This window comes from Gekko japonicus, unplaced genomic scaffold (assembly GCF_001447785.1).
Source record: "Gekko japonicus isolate JY-2015 unplaced genomic scaffold, Gekko_japonicus_V1.1 scaffold536, whole genome shotgun sequence".
NCBI lineage: Eukaryota > Metazoa > Chordata > Lepidosauria > Squamata > Gekkonidae > Gekko > Gekko japonicus.
In genome coordinates this window covers 937433-963285 of record NW_015176467.1, presented here as the reverse complement: position 1 = coordinate 963285, position 25853 = coordinate 937433, and the positions used below count along the sequence as shown (strand labels likewise).

Here is a 25853-nt window from a genome sequence, read left to right as displayed (position 1 = left end):
GGTGGCTGTTGCAATCGCAGCTCTTGCTGAACCATCATTGCGATCAGACAGGGCAAATCCAGCATCATCTCCTGCCGGAGCTCTTCGAATTGGTCTTGCAACTGGAGGCTCCCACTTTCCAACGGCTTCTCCGCCCTCTCTTCCAGCCGTGCCTGTTCCTGGAACCTCTCTCTGGGACAGGGGTAGTCATACTAGCTGATGCTGCAAAACCGGGGGGTAGTCACCCACATCTCTCGGATCTCGGTGGAAAAAAATTAGCCCACGAGTACACGTCCCACCGTGGCTTCTCCTCTCCCCAAGGCCTGGTAGTGGCTGGAATCTTTATCGTAATGAGACTCTCTTCAGCTGTAGTAGTCGGGACGCCCCCGCCATCCTCGGTGCTCATGGTGAGGTACAAGGGTCAGGGACTATGAGGTGTTCTGACACTCTGTCAGAGTCTTGCAGCAATCAGGAATCAATGGCCCCTGTCACACTGGGGGGAAAGGCACGGCTAAAGTGCGGCTTTTTGAGCCGCATCAAAAGAGAAGTGTGGTGGTGGGATCAGACAGACCCCCCCATCCGCCGCACAGGTCCTCCCCGGCACGATCAGATGCCGGGAGGAAGCCACGGACTGGAGAGCAAAGCAAGCCCGCTGCGCATGCGTGTGCATGCACAGTTCGGCAGGACCTCGCATGCTGCGGGAGAGACAGGCGCGCCGGCGATCAGATGGCCGTCCCTGCAGTGGATTTTCCGGTAAGTACTAGTGTTTTCTAGGGTTTTTTAAAATCCGCATCTTCGGCCGGAAGAGACGGATAGGGGACGGGTGTGCGCCGCTTCCCAAATGTTGCGGTGTGATCGCGCCAGCTTGATGCGCCCCCGATCCGTCCCTCTTGCGGATCTAATCCTCCGGTGTGACAAGGACCAATAAAAGGCTTTCAAAGAAGATTCAGTTTATTGTTCCAGTATAGGCAAGTCATCCATACACATTCAGTGTCAGAACGAATTCAAAAAGAAGGAAAGGGTCATTTATACCTGGTTCAAAGCGGGGTCTCCTGATAGCTCAAATCCACTAAGGGAAGAAGCCTTTGCGCACCAAAAACTAGCGGGTTCACATTCCAAGGGAAAGCAGTGCAGCAGACACCAAGGTCAAACAGCAATAAAAGGAATACTGAGAATCGAAACGAAACATACCAAACCTGGAAGGAGACACAAATCAACCACCTCCCCCTCCACCAGCCACAATGGCAGCATAACTGACAGTTAAATCAGTTCTCAACACCACTCACTTTGAAGAAATTTTTGTTTATGGAGATGTTGAAGAATACCATACTGATCACGAGCTTTGTTAGGACTGGAGTTGAAAGCGCGGAGATTGCAGATATATTGTGTTCAAGCAAAGGCACTAAATATCAGGACCCAATCACCCCACGGCATTTGCCCGCCAGAAATAATGGTCAACAACCTCCCCACTAAGTACGTACCCCTCTACAGAAATAAAGCAAAAAAACAGGTCTCAGTGACAGTGTCTGATACATCAAAGCATTTAGGAAAATGAAAGCATTTGGTATTCACACCCCTCTCCCCCTCCTCCTTCCGCTATGGCAGGCGAACCATAAAATGCCTACTGAGCCCGAACGTACCGCCCCCACAAGACCCCTCACCCCTTCGGCTTTTGAAGGTATTTGTTATGAAATGCACGGGTCAGAGAGGGGGCTCTAACGTGTTCACATTTCACCCACTCATTATGCAATTCATCAAAGTCCTTCCATTTAATCAAGTAGTACAGATGGTTCTGTTTCAACTTAGAATCGAGGATCTTTTCCACCTCCTGGTGGGGTTCACCATCTACCATTAGAGGAGGTGGAGCAGCTGGATGAGGCCTCCACTTGTTCGGGTCCGGATCTCTTTTTAGTAAACTGAAATTAAATACAGGGTGAATATGCCTCAAAAACCTGGGTAAATCAAGTTCCACAGCCACTTTCTTCAAGACCCTCAACACCTTGAATGGCCCAATATACTCCCACCCCAATTTCCTCCCTAGTTGGAGCCAGTTCGGATGTTTTGTGGAGAGGTACACTGAGTCCCCAGGTTGCAACTCCCATTCAGGAGCTCTCCCTTTATCAGCTTGCTTTTTGTAGTCCTCTTTCGCCTTTCTCAGAGTCTCTTGGATCGTGGACCATCGAACCTTTAGGTCCCCCTACCACGATTGCAAATCTCCCTGTTTGGGCTCCTGAGGGAGTGGGGCCCCTTCATATCTGTGCACAGCCTTAAGGGGGGAGAGGCCAATGGCACTGTGCACTGAGTTATTATAACTGTATTCCACATAAGGGAGGAGGTTGACCCAGTTGTCCTGCTGGTAATTAGTGAAGCAGTAGAGGAATTCCTCTACCACTTGATTCACCCTCTCAGTCTGCCCGTCTGTCTCTGGGTGATGGGAGCTGCTGAGACCTTGTTCTACCCATGACACCTGCAGCAGTTCCTTCCAGAACTTAGCAATGAACTGCGACCCCCGGTCTGAAATGATCCTGCGGGGGAGGGAATGCAGCCTCACAATGTGGTGCATGAAAAGCTTGGCTAGTGACTTGGCCGAGGGCAGTTGTTTACAAGGAATAAAATGTGCCTGCTTGGAGCACGTGTCAACCACCACCCAAATCGCTGTTTTACCTTTATTGGATGGTAGACCATTTATAAAGTCCACAGAAATCACTGCCCATGGTCTCTCTGGGGTTTTAGGGGTTCTAAGGTCCCAGGGAACTTTCCTGGCCTCCGTTTCCCCATTAGGCAGGCCTGACAGGAACCCATATATTGTGAAATATTTGCCCTCATACGTGGCCACCAGAATTGCCTTTGAAGGAGGTGCAGGGTTTTCAGATATCTATAATGCCCCACCAGTTTATTTTCATGCCGCCAAGTCAGGATTTCAGTGTCTGATACACCAAAGCATTTAGGAAAATGAAAGCATTTGGTATTCACACCCCTCTCTCCCGCTCCTTCCTCTATGGCTGGTGAACCATAAAATGCATACTGTTCTCAAAGGTTAAGGAATGGTAGAGGGAAAGGAATGGTGGCTCCAAAGCATAACAAAACCTGGGTGGTTTGCAGATTGCACTGTCTAAATTCTCTATTCCATAACAGTTCAAGCAGTGTGATAAAAAGTCTTCCATAGGACTGGAAAAAGGAGAACAGAAATACAGACGTAAAAATATGACTACCTATTCAATCAATTTCTATCTTAATGTCCATGTCAAAGATTAGCAAAGTACAGATAGCAAAAATATCCCGCAATCTAAAATCAGATGATGTACATAAAACCAAACATACAGAAGGGGACATTTGGTTTACTTCAAATATTTGTCTTGTTTCACATTTAACCTGTAAGAAATGTGGTGAGCCTTGAAAAGGCTCTCTACAGAAACTGCAATTAAAGCTAGGAGGGTAACAGTTGTCTCAAAAAGCAAGAAAAATACACATGCCTTTTTAACAGCCAAGAAAAACTGCAATTTATTAAGTTTCAAAGAATTTTCGTACTCTTGAATGCAACTTCCGGTGCATGTTTTTAACAATCACATTCTATGAGGAGAAATAACATTAATAGCCACAAACTTGTTTTTCCTTTTCATCTCAGAGTTACAGACATCTTAAATCTAAAATGAAAGGCCCAAAAAAAATCAACAGGATTTTTTTTTTTAACTTCCATCCCAAATTTTAAATGATTGGGAGTTTGTTTTTTAAATTCCTACAACTCATTGCTAAACTTCAGCGTGGAAAATTGTATTGACTATTTCAATTTGCACATAGGCACATATGTATTTTATATATAAATATAATGTGTGTGTTTGTATAGAGATATATATATACACAATACATATGTAGAGTGCGTGTAATGAAAATGTGATGCAATCACTCTGAGAAAAGGGTATTCAGCTAAATACACTACAAAAAACTTGAGAAAACACAAGTCTGGAACCCAATCTGTGCATAGTTCATGATCCTCTAGAAAACCAGCTTTTGTTGATTTGCAATCTTGCAGGACCCTTTTTAATTGGACAATGCTATTAAAAAGCTAATCTTTAACAAAAAAAAAAGTAATGCACAAGTTTCCTGATCCAAGCAGGCAGGGAGCACAATGTTCATATAATTTTTAAAAACATACTCAAAGGGGTATGTTATTCAATTGTCTTTCTTCCTTTCAAAACAATCAAAAACATTGATCATTTTTAAACATAAAGCAATTTTTAATATATAAAGCACTCTTCAAACATCTATTTTTTGAGTCCATTATTTGGTAAATATGTAACTGCTACACATTAGATTAGGTATTTTTCTTCTTCTCTTACTGTCTTTTTATTTTTTTCCATTTTGTTTTTTAATAACATCTTCAGTGCTAGGAGTTGGGTTTAAAAAATACATGAAATGGTGTGGAGTTGCTCCTCGGGAAACCCGGCTTTCCTGAGACATCTTCCACCATGTGCAAGATAGTGATCACAACATTTTTTTCGCCACTTTGACGAAGAGGAGGAAAAAACAACAAAAAAGAATACACAGCAATGGCCAAAGAAAAGGATAAACAACAAGAACAACAAGAACAAGAACAAACAACACTGTTTCAATCCCAGAGCTCTGAAGTAGCATATCTTCATTCTGAAAATAGGTTTCTTTATGATGGAAGTCTATTTTTTTTCTTTTTTTATTCCTTTTTTTATTTTAAAGTTTGAAGGAGGAAAAAAAAGTCTGTAAACAGGTGAGAGCCGAAAACGTAGGCTCCTCCAAAAGCAGTCAAAACCTATGTCCAAGTGCTTGTTTCCGTTACGGCTTGCAGGGAACCATCCACTCTTTACAAGTATTTATGGCCACAGTTCAACACAAGTTTTTTTTTTCCTTTTTTTTTTAAACTTTATATTCCGAATGGAAAAAATGGTGCAATACTCCGGTAATTATTTCTTTGCATTAGTCCACAATAAAAAGCTGCTAAAGGTAGATATACATATTATTCTCCAGAGATACACACTGTAAGTTTTTAAAATGCGGCAAAAGTCCTTGAGTAAACATTTACACGTGAATTGTCGCCAGCCCCTCCTATCAGTTTTTTTCTCCTTTTTTTTCTTAAAAAACAAGTAGGATTAGCTACAAGAGGGCTGTGGACACTCAGTGCAAAGTTAGAAACTAGTAACAATTAAACGTTTGACCAATGAGCAAATCAAAAGCATATTCTGAGAAGGAAAAGAAAACAACAACAACACCATTTTGTTAAATCGTACAACTGGCGCACGCACACCCCCATTTGCTCACACATCGATCTATCTTTTCCCCAATGCATACATATAAGAGAAAAAAAATATTTTTTTTCCTAGAGCCTGTTCTTTTGTTTTCTGATACCAACCTGGAAGTGTAATAATAGAAAGTGTTCACATTTTGTTATTGGCCTGCTGGATTCAAGTATAGTTGCATGTTTGATATGGTTTTTTTTCCCCTAAACCATTTTACTATTTTTGAGGGGGAATTTCAAAAAACAATGACACAAAAAAGTAATGAAACAAATGTGATGTGCATAGGCAAGATCCATGGGAGCAATAGACAGAGATATTCCACCCCACCACTCAATCCAAGTTGTACAGCTAAGGGTGAAGATTTGCTTCCCAATGCTGCTGCTGGGCTGATCAGTTGCCACCCCCTTGTGATTAATGGATCCGCCTCTGGTAATGTGCATAATTATCACAGGCTCATTTTAAATAGGCTTTCTCACATCCCCCCTTCATCCCTCCCCCACTCCCAAAGTTGATAAAATAACCCTTTCCAGCCCAAATTCTGAAAAGTGCCCTTCATGATAGAACTAGTCTAAGCAGCTTTTATATGTCTTTAAAAACACCATACAAACATAAAAACAAAATCAAAAAGCCATTGGAAAAAAAAAAACCTCACATAAATCCTATTATTAGCATGTGACACTGACCAAAGGGAGCCCATACTGTTGCATTAACAGTTCACAAGGACTTCAGCAGAGTTTCATAGTCGATATTGGACAGAGGTACTAAAAAAGGGCTGCCAGTCTGATCTATTAAAGCTGGATTCTTCATGATGCCCTGGACTGGAAAGGGTTACCATTATTTTTCATTTAGTGCTGATGATTGTTACTTCCATTTTGTTTTTCTGGCATCCTAGATGGATTCCCCGCTGAGAAGGTCACCTGGGAGCAGAGTATTCAAAGGCGTTGGGCTTCCGATAACCCTGCCGTCATCAGTGCTGGGTGGACCCCAAAGGCTGCTTGAGTACTGAGGGACCCCACCCCAGAGCAGATCGTTGCTCCCTTTCCCACCCAGGCAGGGGGTATTCCAGTGGCCTGTGTCACTGCGCACCATTCCATGTGAACTGCTTGTAGAGCCCAAACGTGTCTGAGTGGTTCCAGTGTTGGACTGCCAACTGGAGGTGGGAGGCAGTTGCTGGCCTTGTGCTAAGAAACGGTTTACTTCCTCTTCTCCAGCGAATTCAGCCAAGATGGTAGTGTTCCCCAAAACACACCTGGAAATAGAAGGAAAGACACAAGGATACTCAAATCCTGATAGAATGTCCACATCTGTTGCTTATACTACCAAGAATGAAAACTGAGGTGTAAACCTTTATCCTACACATTTATTTAGACTCATATAAGTTTGATGGTAACCAGGGATCATTTCATTAAAAAGAGGTGTAAGAGCTCATTTGCATAACTCATTTACATATGCCACACCCCCTTGCAAAGGGCAGGCATGCAAGCATGCCTGGGTTCCCTGCCTGATCTTCTCCAGGTGGCCCCGTGGCTGGCAGGGAACCCAGGCATGTTTAAAATGCCTTTCTCTCCCTTCCCCATGTGGGGAAGGAAAAGAAAGGCATTTAACCCCCCCCTTCCCTGAGCTTCTCTGCAAAAGCGGAGAGGCTCAGGGGAAAGGGGGGGCATGTTTGCCCACCTCCCCTTCCCTTCTCCAGCCAGCCTGCCACGGCGGGCTGGCTAGAGAAGGGGAGTGGAGGGCAGGGAACCCAGGCATGTTTAGAATGTCTTTCTCTCCCCAGATGGGGAAGGGAGAGAAAGGCATTTAAATCCCCCCCACTCCCCCGAGTTTCTCTGCAGAAGTGGAGAGGCTCAGGAGAAAGGGGGGGCATGTCTGGAGAAGGGGAGGGCGGGGAGGTAAACATGCCCCCATCTGGGGAAGGGAAAGAAAGGCATTTAAATCCCCCCAGGTGGCGGGGGGCTCTACAGGCCTTCCCTGGCCCATCCGCGTGCGCAGGCGGGCCAGGAATGGCGGCGGGGGGCCCACCCCGGGCTCCTTATTGCTGGAGCACTGCTCTGCCGCACTCCGGCGGGAAATGACCCCTGATGGTAACACTCTGAGCAAAGTCTTTTCATGCAAGAAACCTAAATGACAATTTATTTCCTTCAATTTATATCTTGCCCTCCCCGCAAATTTCTGCACCTCTGTGACTGTCTAATTTATCTTTCTAAACTGCTTTGCCAGAGTGGATGAAATAGGTATTGCTCGAAAGGTATCACAAAGGAAAAACTAATGGACTGCATTTGGAGAACCTGCAACCTCCAATCTAGAAAAGACTCTTCAATGTCCTTTTTCCCTTGGAACTATAAGTGGAACAGTACTGCTTTCACCTGCTGTAAGAAGACATTAATGTCTCTGTGACATCAGCAAACACTGTTTTAATCCCAGACTTATTTGCATACCTAGCAACAATACTTCACACACTAAGGGAAGGAGCAAGGACTACTATGCTTAACTTTGAAAGCAAGGGGCCAAGAAAGAACATCATCATAAAAGAGAGTTCAAAGGTTATCTGGAAACACAAATGAGTGGCACTGCACAGGTTAGGGCCAAACTAGACAAGACAGTGTCCTCATGGCTGCCAGGGGAATACATCTGCCATTTTAAACTGATGTAAAAATGCTGTGAGGGCCCGGAGCCATATGGCTCACACAGTGGGGAGGCTTCAGCTGTTACTCCTCCCCTGCCTGCTTGCAGCTCCACCTCAGGTGGATGGAGTTAGCTCCCATCCACCTCCACAGACAGTGTTGATGAGTATTAGTGGTAGTGACTGAGCTTGGCTGACTCCTCTTCTCCCTGTTGCTGGTGATTCCTGAAGTATATACTTGTCTCAGCCTTCACTGGTCCCTGCTGTTCTACAGGGATGAAACAGATCAGTTCTCTACTAATCTGAGTGGCCAGCTGTTGCTTATTGCAGGGCATGAAGTGTCCTGGTGGATCTTAAGCTTCCAGCCATTCTGCTGATATGGCGATTCAAGTCTCTGCATGGAGCTAGTTAACCTTTTATTCATCCTCTGCCAGCTCTTACGAAGCAGAAAGCAGCACTTTGCTCCATTGGGGAGGGGGGAATTCAGCCTCCTTTTCACACAACTGTCCTCAGCATGATTACTTTTCATGCCTTTTATCCAGTACACCACTTGGAGCATCTGAATGTCAACACTAATTTATTTTAATAGTTATTTAGGTATTGTGTTTATACCAAGCAAGATTGACTTATTACAATTAGAATGCATCACTTTGTCTGGCCCTTAAAATTAAAAAAAAATATGCCGTGAGGGCCCGATCTCTATCAATTCTGCAGTGTGGTGGGCTGGGATGCTATTGTCTCCCCCATCAAGTGCCTAAACAGCTGTATACACCCCCCTGTGGCTGTTTCAGTGTTTGAAAAGGCACAAGGTGGAAGAAACAGGAGTGCTGTGGGTCCAATCAGAATCAGGTCCTTGTGGCATTTTTATATTAGTCTGAAATGGTGCCATCATCCTCATGGCAACCACAAGGATGCTGTCATGTCTGGTTTGCCCTGGGGGAAGGAAGAATACAGGCAAAGGAGCTCCATGGGATAGAAGCATAAGATGCAAGCCCATCTTTTTTAAAGGGGAAGCAGTACAGAAATATTTTGAGAAGGGAAGCTGGGGCTTATCCAGGTACAACTCAAACTAGGGAACAACACAAATGTACAAATGTACACCATGTCCAAAAACTGTGGCCTGGTCTCCTCATTAGATCTTTATGTTTCATCTTAGCATACACAGAAGAGTACAGTGGAAATGAAAGCGAGTGTTTTAAAAGGCCAGTTCTAATTTCACTACCTTTGCTTTCAGAATGGAGGTAAACACTGAACATTTCTGAGATGACAATGAATGAGAGGAAAAGTTTCAAGAGCTCTACTTTTATATTAGATTTGCCAGAGTTTAGGGTTATACCCTGTATCATAAAAATGAGATCAGGCAAGATCACTTAATGGTATGCTTCTCTGTACATTTCACCTTTTTATTATTGATTCTGCTCCAGGCAATTATTACACACACAGAAAACATAAAAGTATCAGAACCATAGCAAATGCTGGCTATATGCATACATATGCAGAGACTTCTGGGCCTTCGCTGCTTCTTCCTTGGAACTGTATCGAACCACAGCATTCCCTTGAGTCAGGTTCAGATGGAATGTAATAAGAGGACCATGCTGCAAGCATAGAGTACGCAGCGTAGAGCCATCAATCTAACAGAAGAAGAATATGAATGTTTAAATTGATTTATTGAGCTTTTTCTTTAAGTAACAGAGGCTGCCATTACTGTCTTCACAAATGTGAGTCAGCCTTTGAAGAAGGTATATGTAAAGTCAAAACAGAACCTTCACAAAATCTAATACAATAGATTGGGTTTTGATCTGCCTTCATGCACCCTACTTACTTTGACACAGTAGGGTGGGGAAAGGAGAGGAGCATATCATATGATGGCAGACTGACTTTACAGGCATTATGACACAGTTGCACTAGTCATCCCTAACTTCTAACACACTGCCTTCTTATACATTCATTCCCTCTGCAGGCTTAATGCATTGGGCTGCTTCTCTCTCTCTGAGCCTTGCTCCCCTGAACAAGCACAGCTGGAACCAGGCTATTTTTAATGTAAGCGAGGAGGTTGGGGAAGGAATGGGAAAGCATTTAAACATGCCTTCTCTCTCTCTTCCCCAGCCTCCTCACTGTGGGGGGAGGGTGGCTGTGAAGGAAAAGGAAGGCATTTAAACATGCCTTCTCTCTCTGTCTTTCCTTCCTTGACCAGTTTAATGGCTGGAAAGCATTTCAGCCTGACAGCGGGCAAGTGCGTTGGCCCCAATGTTTGGCAGAAATGCCTTCCAGCCATTAAACTGGTCAGTTTCACTCTACTTGGAAGTGTGAGGGAGTAAATCTGACCCGTTTAATGGCTGGAAGGAAACATGCCTTCTCTCTCTCTCTCTTTCTCCAGCTTTCCTGTTGTGGCAGGTTGGCTGGGGAAGGAAATGGAAGGCGTGTTTAAATGCCTTCTCACTATTCTTTCCTTCCCCAACCCCCCCCCCCCCAATGGCTACAGCGGGGAGGCTGGGGAATGAAATGGAAGCATTTAAACATTCCTTCTCTCTCTTTCTTCCTATATTGGTATTGCTTCTCAGGAAATTCAGTATTTATGGGGGTCTGATACACCCAAATCTGAAAAATACCATTTTTTTTTCTTGCACACCCCTAATTGGAACAGAACAACAACATAGTAAAACTTTGAAATGCATGAAGAATGAAGAAGTGAATCTAATACTACATACTATTCTGGATGAATGTCATCCTTGTAATCAGTTAACAAAAATGTAAAAGGAACCAATCCTAAATCTACTGCACCAACCAATGAGAGATTTGGATGGGACATTCCCATTGCTCTATAAATGCAATACCATAAGATGCACTGCAGCCAGTTACATGAACAAAAGACTTAGATCAGGGTACCAAATGTTCTCTTCCCAGTATTCCTACTGTTCTAAATGTAGGGTAGGTGAACCATTGGGTAGTGATCACCTGCCTCTCCATCTAGAAGTAATACTCCCCTTCGACGAGAAGCTTGAACAAGAACCTGAGGTAGGATTAATAAGTTCAGGTCAAATTTTAAAAAGAGCCCAATGGGATGTTAATAAATCAAATGAGGCCTATGCCATCTTTTATTTGGACACTTGTCAGAGCCTTATGTTACAACTTTCTAATGAGCCTTCATCTATTAAACAAACAGTGATTTTGGAGCAAGTGTTTCACCTTTTTGACCATTTGTTGTTTAAAAGCGTTACGCAATTAAAGCCACAACCTCCTTTTAGGGAAAAAAATTGGTTTGACAGAGATTGCTATCATGCTTGTAAAGAAATACGTAGAATTTACAGAGCCTACAGGCATACAAACTCTGAGAGTTTATTGGTACATTGATTGATCATAAGAAGCAGCTAAAGCATCTTCCCAGTATTCCAGGTGGGGCCCAGTTCTTTGCTGGATTAATCAATGAGCTTTGCTTACCTGGGGTGTGAGGTTACGGAGGACCAGCCAGCTACTTGTCCTTCCTGAGCTGTCAGTACTCCAGGCTGAGCCTATATCACAGTGAAGGGAAACGTTAGTGACAGCACAATCTAACCAATAGAACAAAGGCTGTACAACATGCAGGTGTGATGGAATGCACTTGTAAAAGCTTAAAAGTGCTGTAAAAACAGGTAAAGGACTGTGAAGGGTTAATTCTTCACAGAGCCAGAAAGTCTTGAGTGACAGGCTGCTCCAAGAGATCTGATTGGTTAGCCTCAGTAGAGTGGAGAAAGACTTCTGAATTGGATGCTGAGAATTCATTCTGAATTCAGCCCTGACTGAGAGCAGTTTAACAGAGAAGAATAACTGGGGAAAGCTGGCAAGAGTAGTGGGTAGTTAGGAGAAGACTGCCATTATGGCCAAGGAAAGGGGATAGATCTTCTAGAAAGAGAATTAATTTTGCTACCCACTTAAAACAGGGAGATAGCTCTAAAGAGTGGAGAGATCCCTGCTCTGGTGTGGTTAGTGACTTCCTTGTGAAATCTTAAGAGTCAATTAAAGCTCAAGTAGTGGTGTGTTTAGCGAAGGGGTTTGGGTACTGGATAGAGTGTCCCAGCCATCTGGAAACCAAAAGAGTCAGTGAATACTCAAAGAAAGTATTCTGTAGTGTTCAGAAGCATTGGAACACAAGCCTCTTATCTTAAAGATCCCAAGTCACTGGGAACAGCTTATGAAAGTTGCAATAGCCTGAAGCATATGAACTAAAGTCTGTGCATACACTGATTTACTTCAGAGTTCTATATTGAGTTAGCACAGAAATTTTACCCCTGATTTCACCTGACCTTTTCTATGTTGAATAAAATATTTTGTTACTTTGGAATTTCAAAATGCCTCAAGTGCTATTTAAGTTAAAGGGGGGGGGGTCTCGATCCTTCCCTCAGGTTTCTGGGCTGAGCCAATATATCATACTGTGAGAGATCTTTTCAGGAAAGAAGAAAGCAGATGACTAGGGTGGCTCAGTTACAACAGGGAAAGAAAAATCAAGGGAAAATCTTGTCTCTGAGGGAGGGAAGTGCACAGAGGTGTCAAACGTGGACACAAACATGAGGAATACAACCGATACAGAGATTTCTAGAAAGTAAATTTGTCAGAATCGTCTCTTGTCCAATTGGGGGTTTTTAATCTGATTTCTGATGTAGTGTTGTTTGGTGTAGTGGTTAAGTGTGCGGACTCTAATCTGGGAGAACTGGGTTTGATTCCCCACTCCTCCACTTGCAGCTGCTGGAAGGCCCTTGGGCAAGCCATAGTTCTGTCAGAGCTGTTCTTGAAAGAGCATTTCTTGAAAAAGCTCTCTCAGCCCCACCTACCTCACAGGGTGTCTGCTATGGGCAGGGGAAGGGAAAGGAGTTTGTAAGCCCCTCTGAGATTCTGAGTGAAGGGCGGGGTATAAATCCAATCTCTTCTTCTTTCTTCCTTGGCAGCTGCTCTTGAACTACACTGGAGATATATAATTCACTGAAGTCTTCATTGATGCTATGTTTTCCTTAACTACTATAGGAGACTTTTAATGGAATAATAGCCAACATATGGCCTTGAGACACTTCTGTATTATTGCTTCTTTGCAATGTCCCTACTTGAATTTGTTTGCAGTTGTGTGAGTTTGAAATAAAGACAGCCTCAAACACAGGAATCTCTAATTTGTTATGTTTTCAGACCTCATGCTGAAAACAGATTCCTGAAAGCAAAATAACGTGTAAGGCACAGAGTTAGTGGAACTAGATTAAGCATCTTTGACATGGCAGCAATTAAAAAAATGCCATACAGATGTCTAAATTCAGGTGTATACTCAAACTGCAGTTAGAATTAGGGAACAATACATAAACATGTTCTTTTTTGAGCTTCATGGGCCTTCTCATTTTGCCAAGTTCTGTTGCTGGTATTATTTTCCCCCCTTTTACACTGTTTCCCATAATTTTAAATGCCATTTTTGAAGCAAAAACAATATTACGTATTGTGCAAATTGGGAAAAACTAGCATGAGGAAACAGAAAATGGCACAAAAATAAAGACTAAAGTGCTCGATTTTTACATGGGAGAAGTGAAATTAAACAGTGACCTTTCAGTTCAAATGGGATGAGGAATTTTGTAGCATCTTGTAATATTTGCTCCTTGGCCACCAGGTGGAGCTCAGAAAAAGTTAACAATGGTTGCATGGGGGGAGGGAGGCCGACAAGAGCATTTTGTTTCCACCTCTGTGGTTAAAAAATGCATTCATTTTTTAAGGAAACATTCTAATTTATCAAAAGAATAATAACACATAATTAGGACAAAGCATAAAATTGGGGAGACACTGATAGTATGAATCACATTGTGCGCAATGTAGGTAACAGATAAACACATCCTTCCAGTGTAATTCACATACAACCTATTAGTCCAGCCTTGCCAATACTGGCCATTGTTTTCCACAGGATTCTGCCTAGTGCTGTACAAGGGGGTCCAAACCCATAACCATAAAAAAACATGAGTAGCCCAAACATTTCTTAAATCATGCCTCAGTGAGTGCTCAGCACTGCCATCCCTTTCTCCTTAGCTGCTTGGATGATCACTTATTCTAATCACAGCCTTCCTGAATCTCTGAAATCTTCAAATACAAGTTTTACTTCTTTTCTAATGCAAACTTCTTATTGAACTCTTTTCTGATGCTCACACATTTTCTAGTACCAGCAACTGTTCCTTTAGAAGGAATTTTAACAGGGGACTATTCCCATTCCCAATTGGGTACTTCAGCGCTGTAATAGAAGTACATAAATTATAGCTCCAAAAAAGATTCTATGTGGCCAGCAATATGTGTGTTGCCACAGTCTGTGCAATCTCCCCTTTTGTGGCAAGGTTCAGATGAACCCTGCTGTGTCAAGACAGCAGCTTCTACCTGCGATAGTAGCATACTGATTAACTCACAGGCTTGTTGCTCCATTACTATGTTTTGTGCTAGAGAAAGATGTGCCACCTGAATTGACCCCGCCAATCCAATTTGGACTAGCAGCAATAACCACGAGTAGTCAACTCTCCACTTCTGCATAGACCTTCATAAACGATCTATAGGATGTTCTTGCTGCTCTTTCACGAGCATGCTGCCACACTTGCTCAAGCCATCTCAACTCTCATTTCATCCTCCGCAGTTCTGGGGTATACTACAGGGCAGCTTTGATCCCAGGGCAGAGAAGGCACTGGGGAGTTATAATGTCAATGGCTTCAGAAAACTGGGAGTACCAGTCCTCTACCAGCGCAAGCAATGAATCATCAGAGGGCACTGGATCCTGCAGAGCAGCCTGAAGCCAATCAGAGTCCATTTGGCTTTGCGGGCGAGCATAAATACGCTTGCCATCTAAACAGGGAGGGTTTAGCATGTCCGGCCTTAGGGCAAAGTAGTCTGACTATGGGACTACATCAGCAGCCATCAGATCCACATTAATCCCCATCCCAAAAATCAAGTCCAGCGTGTGGCCTGCTTGATGCGTGGGGGGCAATATAATTGGGAGAGTCCCAGTGCCTCAATGGATGACACAGGTCCTTGGCCTGAGAAGATGCTGCATCATCAACATGAAGTCCCCCAGGACTAAAAGACTGGGGTGCTCCAATGCCCACCCAGATACCGTATCTAACAGGTAAGGCAGGGCATCCACTGGTGCTTTAGGCAGTTGGTACACCAGCCAGATGGCCAGACTCTCCTCGGCCTCCCATGCCAGGCCAACACATTCAGTGCTGGTGATTTTTGGTGTAGGGAGTGCCCTAAAGGAAAAAGATTTTCGAATGAACAATGTTACACCTCCCCCCTGCCCAGGTGTTCGGGACTGGTGAAGGACTGAGAACCCAGGTGGGGCAAATTGGTTAAGGGCAACAGTTTCGCCCTCCCACACCCAGGTCTCAGTCACACAAGCCAGGTCTATATTTTGCTCTGCAAAAGAGGTCTTATTATTTGTAGACCTGGCATTGAACACCATCAGTGTCGGAGATGGGTAAACATTCCAAGCCCCACAACTGACATTTCTTGGGATGGGACGAAGGAGGGGAGAGGTCTGAGCAATACCACATCTCTGATCCCTTCCATTCCATTCATTGGAATATCTCCTAGCCCCACTGACATATCTCCCCAGCCCCTCTATTACTGGTATCCCGACCCTTGCATGGCCACCCTGCTAAGTTTTATCAGTTCCCAAATGGACCCACCTAGAATCCAACAGGGAACCCAAATACAAGGCTACTTGAGCTCCAACTAACTGCGTCTAAAAAAACGTAGCTCCAACCTAACCCTGCCTCCCTTGACTCAATAACTCAGCACCCCCACAATTCATTTGATTAATCAGCAAAACAATTTCCTACTTTAATTAATCAAATGACCTGATTAATTAATTGACTAAAAATCGAACCAAATCAGCAGGGAAAAAACATTTAAATAGGTTAGGGGACCAAAATTTAATTATCTACTATCTCCCTCCCTCTAACCCCACAGCCCACCCTACTAATAGATTCCCCAATAAATTGATCACTAATGGTAATAATATAGAATATTACCCACAAATCAATTTACAAATTTATCTAGTCAAACAGTCAATCAATTATAAATTTAGGCTATATGTTAAGGCCAAGTTAACGTACGTATTCTATGGGAGCTGGGTTTAAAACAATCAGACCAGCTCCCTTGTTAGTATGCCCTTTCTTGAGCGTGTGATAACCCACCCACCACCCATCCATTCCCTGATGCTAATTGTAATTGGAAGCAGCCGGTACAACTGTGCTTCCATGGTTTTCTGTACCCCGCAAAATCCAAGATTAATATTTTGCTAGTCCAATTATCACTTTCATTTATTCACGATAATGTGAACTGTTTAATGCAAAATCCCTAGTTGCACACAAAAATTCACATGCCACAAAGAAAAGAATTACTAAGAGAAGTAATTATTTTACTGGACTGCATTCTCATGATTGACTGCCTGCATGCCTTAGCTTTGTTACGATGCATCATCCAAAGCAGAAAAATACCATAACCCTTCACATTGATGCAGTCTGTTGGCCCTTCAAGGTCTGACGTTTTCTACATAAGAGAGTCTTGAATACAAAAAAGTGATATGAATAATAAAGTGTTGTACTGTAATAAAATATAGAAGTCAGGAATACCAGAGGAGTAAGAGCTGGTCCAACCCAGTGGGCTGGCACCCCAGGTAGATGATGGCTTGGTGTTTGTTAAGCCTGGAGGTGGTCTTGTAGGAGCAGTAGTGTTTCTGGGTACCTTCCACAGTTCATGAGACAGAGAGGCTTGTGTGTGAGAAACTGGGCCAGAGGACCATGTTGACTTGATGTCTGACAATTTACCTGCAACAGATAAATGCAAATCAGGTACTTGTTAAAAGGTGAAATATACGGATAATCAGCAGTCTCAAGGATTCAAGCCTCATCACTAGTGGATACACAATGTATTCCACAACACTAATAAACACATCACTTAATATATCTGGCAAATTGCCCCTTGTTAACATAACTGTAACTTTTTGCTGTCATAGAATCATAGAGTTGGAAGGGACCATACCGACCATCTAGTCCAACCCCCTGCCCAATGCAGGACCAGCCTAAAGCATCTCTGACAAATATTCATGCAGCCGCTTCTTGAAAGCTGCCAGTGAAGGGGAGCTTACCACCTCACTAGGCAGCTGATTCCACCTTTGAACCACTCTGACTATAAAAAAGTTTTTCCTAATATCCAGCCACTACCTTTCTGCATGTAATTTAAACCTGTTGCTTTAGGTCCTATCCTCTGCTGCCAACTGGAATAGCTCCTTGCCCTCCTCCAAATGACAGTCTTTCAAATATTTAAAGAGAGCAATCATGTCCCCCCTCAATCTCCTCTTCTCCAAACTAAACATTCCCAAGGCCCTTAGCCTTTCCTCGTAGGGCTCAGTCTCTATACCTCTGATCATCCTCGTTGCTCTCTTCTGCACCCTCTCGATTTTGCCCACATCCTTTTTTGAAGTGAGGACTCCAGAACTGCACACGGTACTCAAGGTGTGGCCTGACCAAGGCAGTATACAGAGGGGCTATGACCTCCTGCAATTTCAGTGCTATGCCCCTTTTAATACAACCCAGGACTGAATTTGCCTTTTTTGCCACTGCATCACAATGACTGCTCATATTTAGTTTACAGTCCACTCTTACCCCAAGATCTCTTTTGCATATACTACTCCCTAGAAACGTATCCCCCATCCAGTATTTGTGCTTGACATTTTTGTGGCTCAGCTGTAATACTGTGCATTTATCTTTGTTGAATTGCATCCTGTTCGCAACTGCCCACTTCTCCAGAGTATTCAGGTCTTGTTGAATTTTAACTCTTATCTTCTTGGGTGTTTGCTACTCCTCCCAATTTGGTATCATCAGCAAATTTAATGAGTAGCCCTTCTACCCCTTCATCCAGATCATTGATAAAAATATTGAAAAGTACCTGGCCCAAAACCGAGCCCTGCGGCACCCCACTGGACACCTCCCTCCAATCTGATGAAGCACCATTGACCACCACTCTTTGGGTGTGGTCCTCTAACCAGTTCCCTATCCACCGAACTGTCCTATAGTCCAGTCCACAGTCTTCCAGTTTGCCCATCAGAATGTCATGGGGAACCTTATCAAAAGCTTTACTGAAATCCAGGTAAATCACATCAACAGAGTTCCCACGATCCAGTAAGCTCATCACACAATCAAAGAAGGAAACCAGGTTGGTCTGACAAAATCTGTTGGGGACAAAACCATGCTGACTTCCCCAGATCACTAAGTGGTCCTTCAGATGCTTACAGATCAATCCCTTTAAAATCTGCTCTAATATCTTCCCAGCAACAGAAGTCAGACTGACCGGCCTGTAGTTTCCCAGGTCATCCTTCTTCCCTTTCTTAAAGACTGGGATAACATTCACTCTTCTCCAATCTTGTGGCACATCCCCAGTCCTCCAGGAGGCCTTGAAGATGATGGACAGAGGATCTGCAAGTTCATTAGAAAGTTCTTTGAGCACTCTTGGGTGCACACCATCTGGCTCAGGGGATTTGTATTTGTCCAGTGCAGCCAGGTGCCTCTCCACAACCTCCCTGTCAATTTCAACTGGACACTCAGGTGTCCTGTCATGTCCTCTACCATCTCTAGATGGGCTCGAGTTCTTTTGGGAGAAAAGAGGCAAAAAAGTAATTAAGCCTGTCTGCTTTTTCTCTGTCCTCCACCAGAGTTTCTCCTTCTACTCCCAAAAGCGATCCAATTGCCTCTTTTACCTTCCATTTGCTTCTCACATATCTAGAAGTTTTTCTTATTGTAGCGAGCCCGCCTGACCAGACCCAACTCATACTGAGCTTTGGTTTCTCTGATGACTGATCTGCAGTACCTAGTAACTCTCATATACTCCTCTTTAGAGGTCTGACCTTCCCTCCATTTCCCTTTTCTCCCTTAGCTTATTTTGGAGCTCTCAGTTCATCCACATCGGTTTCTTGGGGCCCTTACCATGTTTCCATCTTGCTGGAATACTGAGGGCTTGAGCTCGCAAAAGCTCATGTTTGAGAAGAGCCCACCCTTCACTCACTCCTTTCCTTACCAGCACACTCCCCCACGGAATGACTCCCATCAAGCCTCTGAAGTCGGCCCTACAAAAATCTAACCTACGAGTCTGGCTACGAACTTTCTTGATCCCCCACAGCAACTGGAATTCAAGGAGGACATGGTCACTTCCCCCTAAGGTCCCCACCACCTCCACCCCATCTACCAATTCTTCCCTGTTTGTTAATATTAAGTCCAGTATGTCTGAGCCCCTTGTAGCTTCCTCCACCATTTGAAAAAGGAAGTTGTCGGCCAGACAGGTCGGAAAGTTGCGTGATTCTTTTCGCTTTGTTGAGCCTGTCTCCCAGCACACATCGGGGAAGTTGAAGTTGGCCATAATTATAAGGTTCTAATGTCTGGATACTCTACCAATCTGTTCAAGGAGGGCAGCATTCATTTCCTGTCCCTAAGTCCTGCGGTCTGTAGCAGACTCTAACAACAACACCCTTTGTACTACTTCCCCTATTTCCACCCATATACTTTCCACGGGGCTGTCAACCACATTCTCAAGAACTTCCTGACAATCTAGCCCTCTCTTCACATACAGCGCCACTCCGCCTCCTCTTCTACCCTTCCATTTTTTCTTGAACAACTCATATCCATCCACTACCACATTCCAGTCATGAGAATCATCCCACCAAGTCTCCTGTGTGATTCCTATTATATCGTAGCCCTCTGTTTGCAAGAGAATCTCAAGCTCTTCCTTATTACCCATACTATGGGCATTGGTATATAGGCACTTGTAGCCTTGTACCTTTGTTTGACCTGTCCTACCCAGGTGGGCCCGCACTGTTTTCACTTATTCATTGAAGTCCCCATGTTGGTCATCCACTTCCCCTTGCGGCTTCAGTTTAAAGCTCTCCTGATTAAGCACTCCAGGTTCTTTCTGAACGTTTTCTTCCCTGACCTTGAGAGGCGAAGCCCATCATGTGCTAGAAGGTCTCCTCTAAGAAAACTTATCACACTAGTCACACTAGTACCATTAATGCAATGCTTTTAAAGCTTCTAAAATTGCTCTTCATGGTCCAGGACAAAACCCTGTTCAATGATATTTCAAGTGCAGATCACCCAGCATCATGACTTAAGAATAAAGTCAAGTGATAGACAGTATGTGCAAGTTTCAGTTACTGAACATGTATTTCATAGTTTTTGCTTCCAAGCAAATAGATCCTCTTCTTCATGAACTACAGGGATTGTCTTGTGTACCTTTTTACTTTATTTAGAAACTAGATTTTGGAAAGCTACTATTTGAGGGAGTGGTGATGGGTAGGTGGATCAGGACCATGATTAACCCCAAACTTGCTTGCTAGCAAGTCCTCTCATTGACACAACTACTGCCCCTACCCCCCCACCCCCAAATATGGCTTAGTTGTACTCTTCTCCCTATGAAGAGAATTGAACTATTCATGCAATCTGTTACTGCAAGCAATGACCTTGTATGTTGTGTAACCAGAGAGCATATCAGGCCATTGCACTGCCTAAAATGGCTGCATGCAGAAACAGTTCCTTCTCCTACCACCTGAAGAAAAAGTATGGCACATGGAAATAAGGAGATGGAAAGTGCATGCAAAATGGTAGTGAGATAGATGAGAAAGAATCTTGCTTCACTCTCTTTCACTGATATACTTACCTCTGCACTCCATCCTGATCTGTTTCAGGCACCATGCAGAAGGGAGAGAAAGGCATCTCACACTCATCTAGTCGGGAAAGGAAGCCAGGCTACTCCCGTTTCAGAGCCCGGCAGCCATTAGCTGCCAGTCATAGCTTATGTTGAATACTAAGCTAAATCAAGAGACTGCAGAAACAGCAGGTTCTTCTACACTAACAGAAAACATTTCCACAAAAATCAACCCTCATAGCACAATATCTATTACTTGAACTTCACATCTATTCCAATATCAGTGGTTCTCTGATCTCTTTTTATCATCACCACAACTACGGTACAAAAATGTGATCTGAAAACTGATTGACACTGACAATGCATGTGTAACGACAGGGGGTTCTCAGTACACTTTCCCCCTCTCTACCTTTAGTTCACCCTCTTTTTGACACAGAGGTTTATGACACCCTCCACTTTAAACACAAATACAAGTTTATTTAAAATAACACCGGGGGACAGGGTTATATTCAGGGAGTCAATCAGTTGTTCAGGCTTCTTTTGTTCCTTTTTCTTCCTTTTAAACTTTGGACTGCTCTTAGGTCTTTTAGTTTTCTTCCAGACCACACCCTTCCTGCACACTCCATCTTTTATATCTCTGTTCTATTGAAGGCTCTCCCACAGTCTAGCATCTCCTTAAACTGCTTCACTTGGTCCCTAGCTAGAACTGTATAACCTTCCCCAACAGGATTTCTTATACAGGAGCACTATGTGTGTCTGAGTTATACACCAGGAGTTTTTCTCATTAAACTCCTCAGCAGCTCACAGGGTCCACACTCTCTCTCCCATCCGAGAACACCCTTTCTCCCCTTCCTTTTCTGGTCAGCCGTTAACCACCTTTTCCAAGCATTTTTTCCTCCCTCCAGTTCAAAACTGAAGATTCCAAAACCATTACGTCTCTCTCTCTCTCTCTCTCTCTCTCTCTCTCTCTCTCTCTGCTTCTCTGGTCATGTGACCACGCAGATGCAGGTTACCTTCCAAGCAGCTGCCTATGCTTGTAAACTTTGCTCTGAAATTAAGCTTTCCATTACAGCATGCAATCCAACTTCAACTTTAGGAATTATTCACCCTTGGATTTCAGTTAGGTCAGTAAAGAAAATGCATAGTAATATCTCATCACTGAACTATTAATAACATTCCTAGACAGGTGGCTTACTAATGATTAATGCTGTAGCCCAGTCTGAGTGACAGGGGACTCAAATGGAATTCTTCAGTTGAGAGTGGCAGTTAGGAATGGCAGTTAGGGAAGGAAGGCTAAGAGAGTGAGATGATCAAGAAGGATCCCTGTTCAAGCCTGAGGGAAATAGCTCCTAAAGAAGGGTGTGTATGATCCCTATTAAGTAGTTAAGAAGGGAAACTGGAACTTGTTTGCATGTTCCTGCTTTCACCAACTTTAGTGTCTGAAGCTTATGCTTGTTTATGTAAGCAGAGACTGCCAAGAAATCTCTCTCCTCAAGTTTTACAGACCAGTCTGAATAACAGAAACAGTTACTTGTTTGTGGCAAATTATCTGGCATTTATTTTTATACAAAGTTATCTAATTCCTGTTGCTTGTTCACCTCATAAGTCCTGTACCTGATTCCTACCTGACCATTTCTCCTCAAAGTCACATAAAAGCCTGTTGTTTTTGAACTATTATCAGCCTCTCATGTGCCATTATCAAGCCAGGACATAAGGATTTTAGTCTTTACCCTCAGTTTCCTAGGCTGGGTCAGCTTTTACCAATATACATTAAAAAACTGGGTGGGACAGCCAGAAAAGAAGAAGAAGAAGAAGAGATTGGATTTATACCCTGCCCTTCACTACCCAAAGGAGTCTCAGAGCGGCTTATAAATTCCTTTCCCTTCCCCTCCCCACAACAGACACCCTGTGAGGTAGGTGAGGCTGAGAGAACTCTGACAGAACCTGCTCTTTTTCAAGAACAGCTGTGCCAGAATTATGGCTTGCCCAAGGTCATCCAGCCACGTGCAAGTGGAGTAGTAGGGAATCAAACCCGGTTCTCCCACATTAGAGTCCGCGCACTTAACCACTACACTAAACAAAGAAGGAAAAAGGGGCTGCTCAGCCTCAAAGAAAATAAATGGAAACCCTGTGAGGGAGGGTGAAATCATCATAGCTGTTTAAATTAAAAAACAAACAAAAAAACCCTTAATTGAGTATGTAAAATAGGGCAACAGTCCATATGAAACCCAAAACAATACAAAAGCACCATTACACTGTTAATCTCCACTGCAGGAACTAGCAACAGACTGCATTATTAATTATAAGTACTACAGGCTAGTATGAGGGAATGAGATTTTTTGGAGCCAGAGTAGGCTTGGAAGATAAGTTTCTTAAACCCACCAAGGTAATTTACATACACTAAATGGTTCCCACCTGCAGCTCTGCTGTGTTTTCTCCCCTTCCCCCAGTCTGTTCCCAAAACAGCTCCATGAAAGGGAGGGGGAGCAGAAATATATTGCAGGACCCAGCTGTCCATGTAAGTCTGGGATTTTAAAGCAGCATGGTCTTAAAAGTTTTTAAAAACTGAAATTTGATAAAAATAGCATAGGCTTCATTATATGTTTTATGTTTCAGCTTTAACTGCCCAATGAGATGATCTAAGAAATTAATACTAAATAGATTTACTGACTGGGCTGAGTCTGCAGCCATCCAGAGTGTTAGGTTAGAAATTATTGTGTAAACTACTGTAGTCATAGAATGTACTTTGGGGTGGGATGAAAGCAGTCAAAGTAACTTTTTAATCAATCAAAGGGTTATCTTAAATGGGTTATCAATCAATGGGTTATCTTAAAGCTGACTCTGGAGAAGGAGTTCCACATTCCCTTCCATTTTCAGCTGTGGGAAACCTAATACCCTCAACAGTATTCAGTATATTAACCAAAATAAAATGATACTTTGACACTGACATTTTAATTAGGGTTGTCAAAAATTCAAACATTTATTAGATGTTAACCATTTTACTTTTAACCCATCGAATATGTATCACCAGAACAGTGGTGGCAGTTTGGGTGACAAATGGAAATTACATTTTACTTTGATCATAGTAAGGCCAGACCCCGAATGAAGCTGTCTGCCCTACATGGCAGACAGGGTAAGGGCAGTAAAACAACAAGAAACTTGGGTGCAAAAGAACACCCTTCCCACTTTTCGGAGTGCCTGGTGTCCGTGGAAGGAAAGCACCTAGTGCAGATTCACTTCTGTCAGTGACAGGACCTGGCTTCACTGCCTCCCAATACAACCATATGCAGTCAAGGGGAACAGGCTCCATCTTTCTCTCTTACAGAATAAATTCTGCATCACTCATTTGTTTCCTTTCTTCCCTCCAAATCTGCAAGCAATGTGAGAGGGAACACAAACTCTCCCCCAGGTCATTGCAACCTCTCTGGCAGTGGAGGAAGCAAACAAAGAATCCCCTCAAAAATGGCTGTTTCACATTGCACAGAGCATCTAGACTGGGTCTTCCCATGTTCACTGCGCCAATCTGCCAAGTGAAGGAACCAGGTTTGCCTCTTTCTTCTCTGTAGCATGTCAAAGGAGGAGAGAGAAAATCCTCTCATTTTGCACAATGCTCCTGAGAAGGGAGGAAGCAGCACAACCTCATAGGCACCCCATAAAAAAACAGGACAATAGCTTCCACTGGCTGCTTTGTTGATCCCCAATCCAGCCAGAAGAGGTGGCAGTGATTTCAGATGAGTATTGTAACTGAATTCTTCTTTTCAAATAGTGAAAATGCTTGGACTGGCCTTGACTAAAGCATATTATTGTTCAGAAGCCAACCTCAAATGTACTATACAATACAGCATTATACAATACAGACATTTTGGGGGGAAAGATGCTTAATTCACTAAAACATGATCAAGAATGCTATTCTTGTGTTTGGGGACTGGCAAAAAAGCAGAATTTGTTACTTTGCTGCAAAACCAGCAAAGAACCACCTTATGCACCACTTGCCTTCAAGAACCCCTGCAAACTGTCCCCAGACAACTTCACCCTCCCAAGCCTCATGCATGATACAGATTTACTGTAGAGGCTGTTCTTGCAAGCTCTGGTATAGTAATGGTGGTGCCTGGAGTTGTAATACACAGAAAGGGCAGAGGAACAACATTTAGTTTTATGAGGCTAAACTGTACAATATCGGTGACAGCATTTTGAACATTGAACACTCACAGGTAAAACAATGGAAGTACAGGCACAGGCAAGCTGTAAGTAACCCACAGTGTTCACCCTGGCTTTTGGGATAGACAAAACTGGAAAATGAGTAGTAGAAGATTTTAGCTGCATTGGTAAACTCACAGGTGGTATCATTACCACAAAGAAAAACAGGTTGCTTACCTGTAACTGATGATCTTCGAGTGGTCATCTGTGCTTCACACCCATGGGATCTAGTGCGCACGCGCTGGATCAATTGGCATTGTAGCAAGCTCTTTTAATGGATTTTCACGCCCAGACCTTGGGCATGCGCAGGAACCCCACCACGCATGCCCAGAGGGGAGGGCACGGACATCCCACCAGTTCCTTCAAACCGCCACAAATCAACCCCTATTGAAAATGTAGACGCTGACAGCAGCGGGGAAGGAGGGCGGGTGGTGTGAATGCACAGATGACCACTCGAAGATCATCAGTTACAGGTAAGCAACCTGTTTATCTTCGATGTGGTCTCTGTGCTTCACACCCATGGGAGATTAGCGAGCAGTGGCCTACCTGGAGGAGGGTGCTGGCAGGTCCTTACTGCGTCGCCGAACATAGAATGTGACGTCCCATGTTGGTATTAGAGTTCTTATGGACGTCCAGGGCGTAATGCCTCATGAAGGTGTTAGGCGTGGCCCAGGTAGCAGCCTTGCAGATGTCTGTCAGGGGTACTCCCTGGAGGAAGGCAGTGGAAGCTGCAACAGCCCGGGTTGAATGGGTCTTGATGGGGCCAGGCAACGGATGCTTTGCAATCAAGTAGCAGAGGTGGATGAGACCCGCAATCCACTTTGAGAGGCGTTGAGCCGTGATGCGAGTCCCCAGCCTCGCTGGTGGGTATGAGACGAACAGTTGGGAGTCACGTCTCGTTGGGCGGGTTCTGTTGAGGTAGAACAGGAGTGCCCTTTTGACATCCAAGGTATGTAACAGTCTCTCCTCTGGGGATTTCGGAGCTGGGAAGAAATCCGGGAGGAAGACCTCTGCCTGTAGGTGGAACTCTGACACTACCTTTGGCAGGAATGAAATGTCAGGGACGAGGTGGACGCCGTCTGGCAAGTAAATCAGCCATGTCATGCCGGAAAGCC

At 43.8% G+C, this 25853-nt stretch overlaps 1 protein-coding gene across 5 annotated transcripts in view; it reads right to left on the bottom strand.

The window, feature by feature from the left end:
* Positions 1 to 3812: 3812 nt before the first annotated feature.
* The window catches only part of TNRC6C (trinucleotide repeat containing 6C), a 285172-nt gene continuing 263131 nt past the window's right edge, over positions 3813 to 25853 (bottom strand). For all 5 annotated transcript variants that reach the window (XM_015427099.1, XM_015427101.1, XM_015427100.1 and 2 more), the window contains 4 exons: positions 16482 to 16676; positions 11308 to 11378; positions 9361 to 9500; positions 3813 to 6495 (listed from right to left, as the gene is read on the bottom strand). In XM_015427099.1, the coding sequence (XP_015282585.1) occupies positions 6135 to 6495; positions 9361 to 9500; positions 11308 to 11378; positions 16482 to 16676 (767 nt within the window). In that variant the 3' untranslated portion in view covers positions 3813 to 6134. The remainder of the gene's footprint in view (positions 6496 to 9360; positions 9501 to 11307; positions 11379 to 16481; positions 16677 to 25853) is intronic.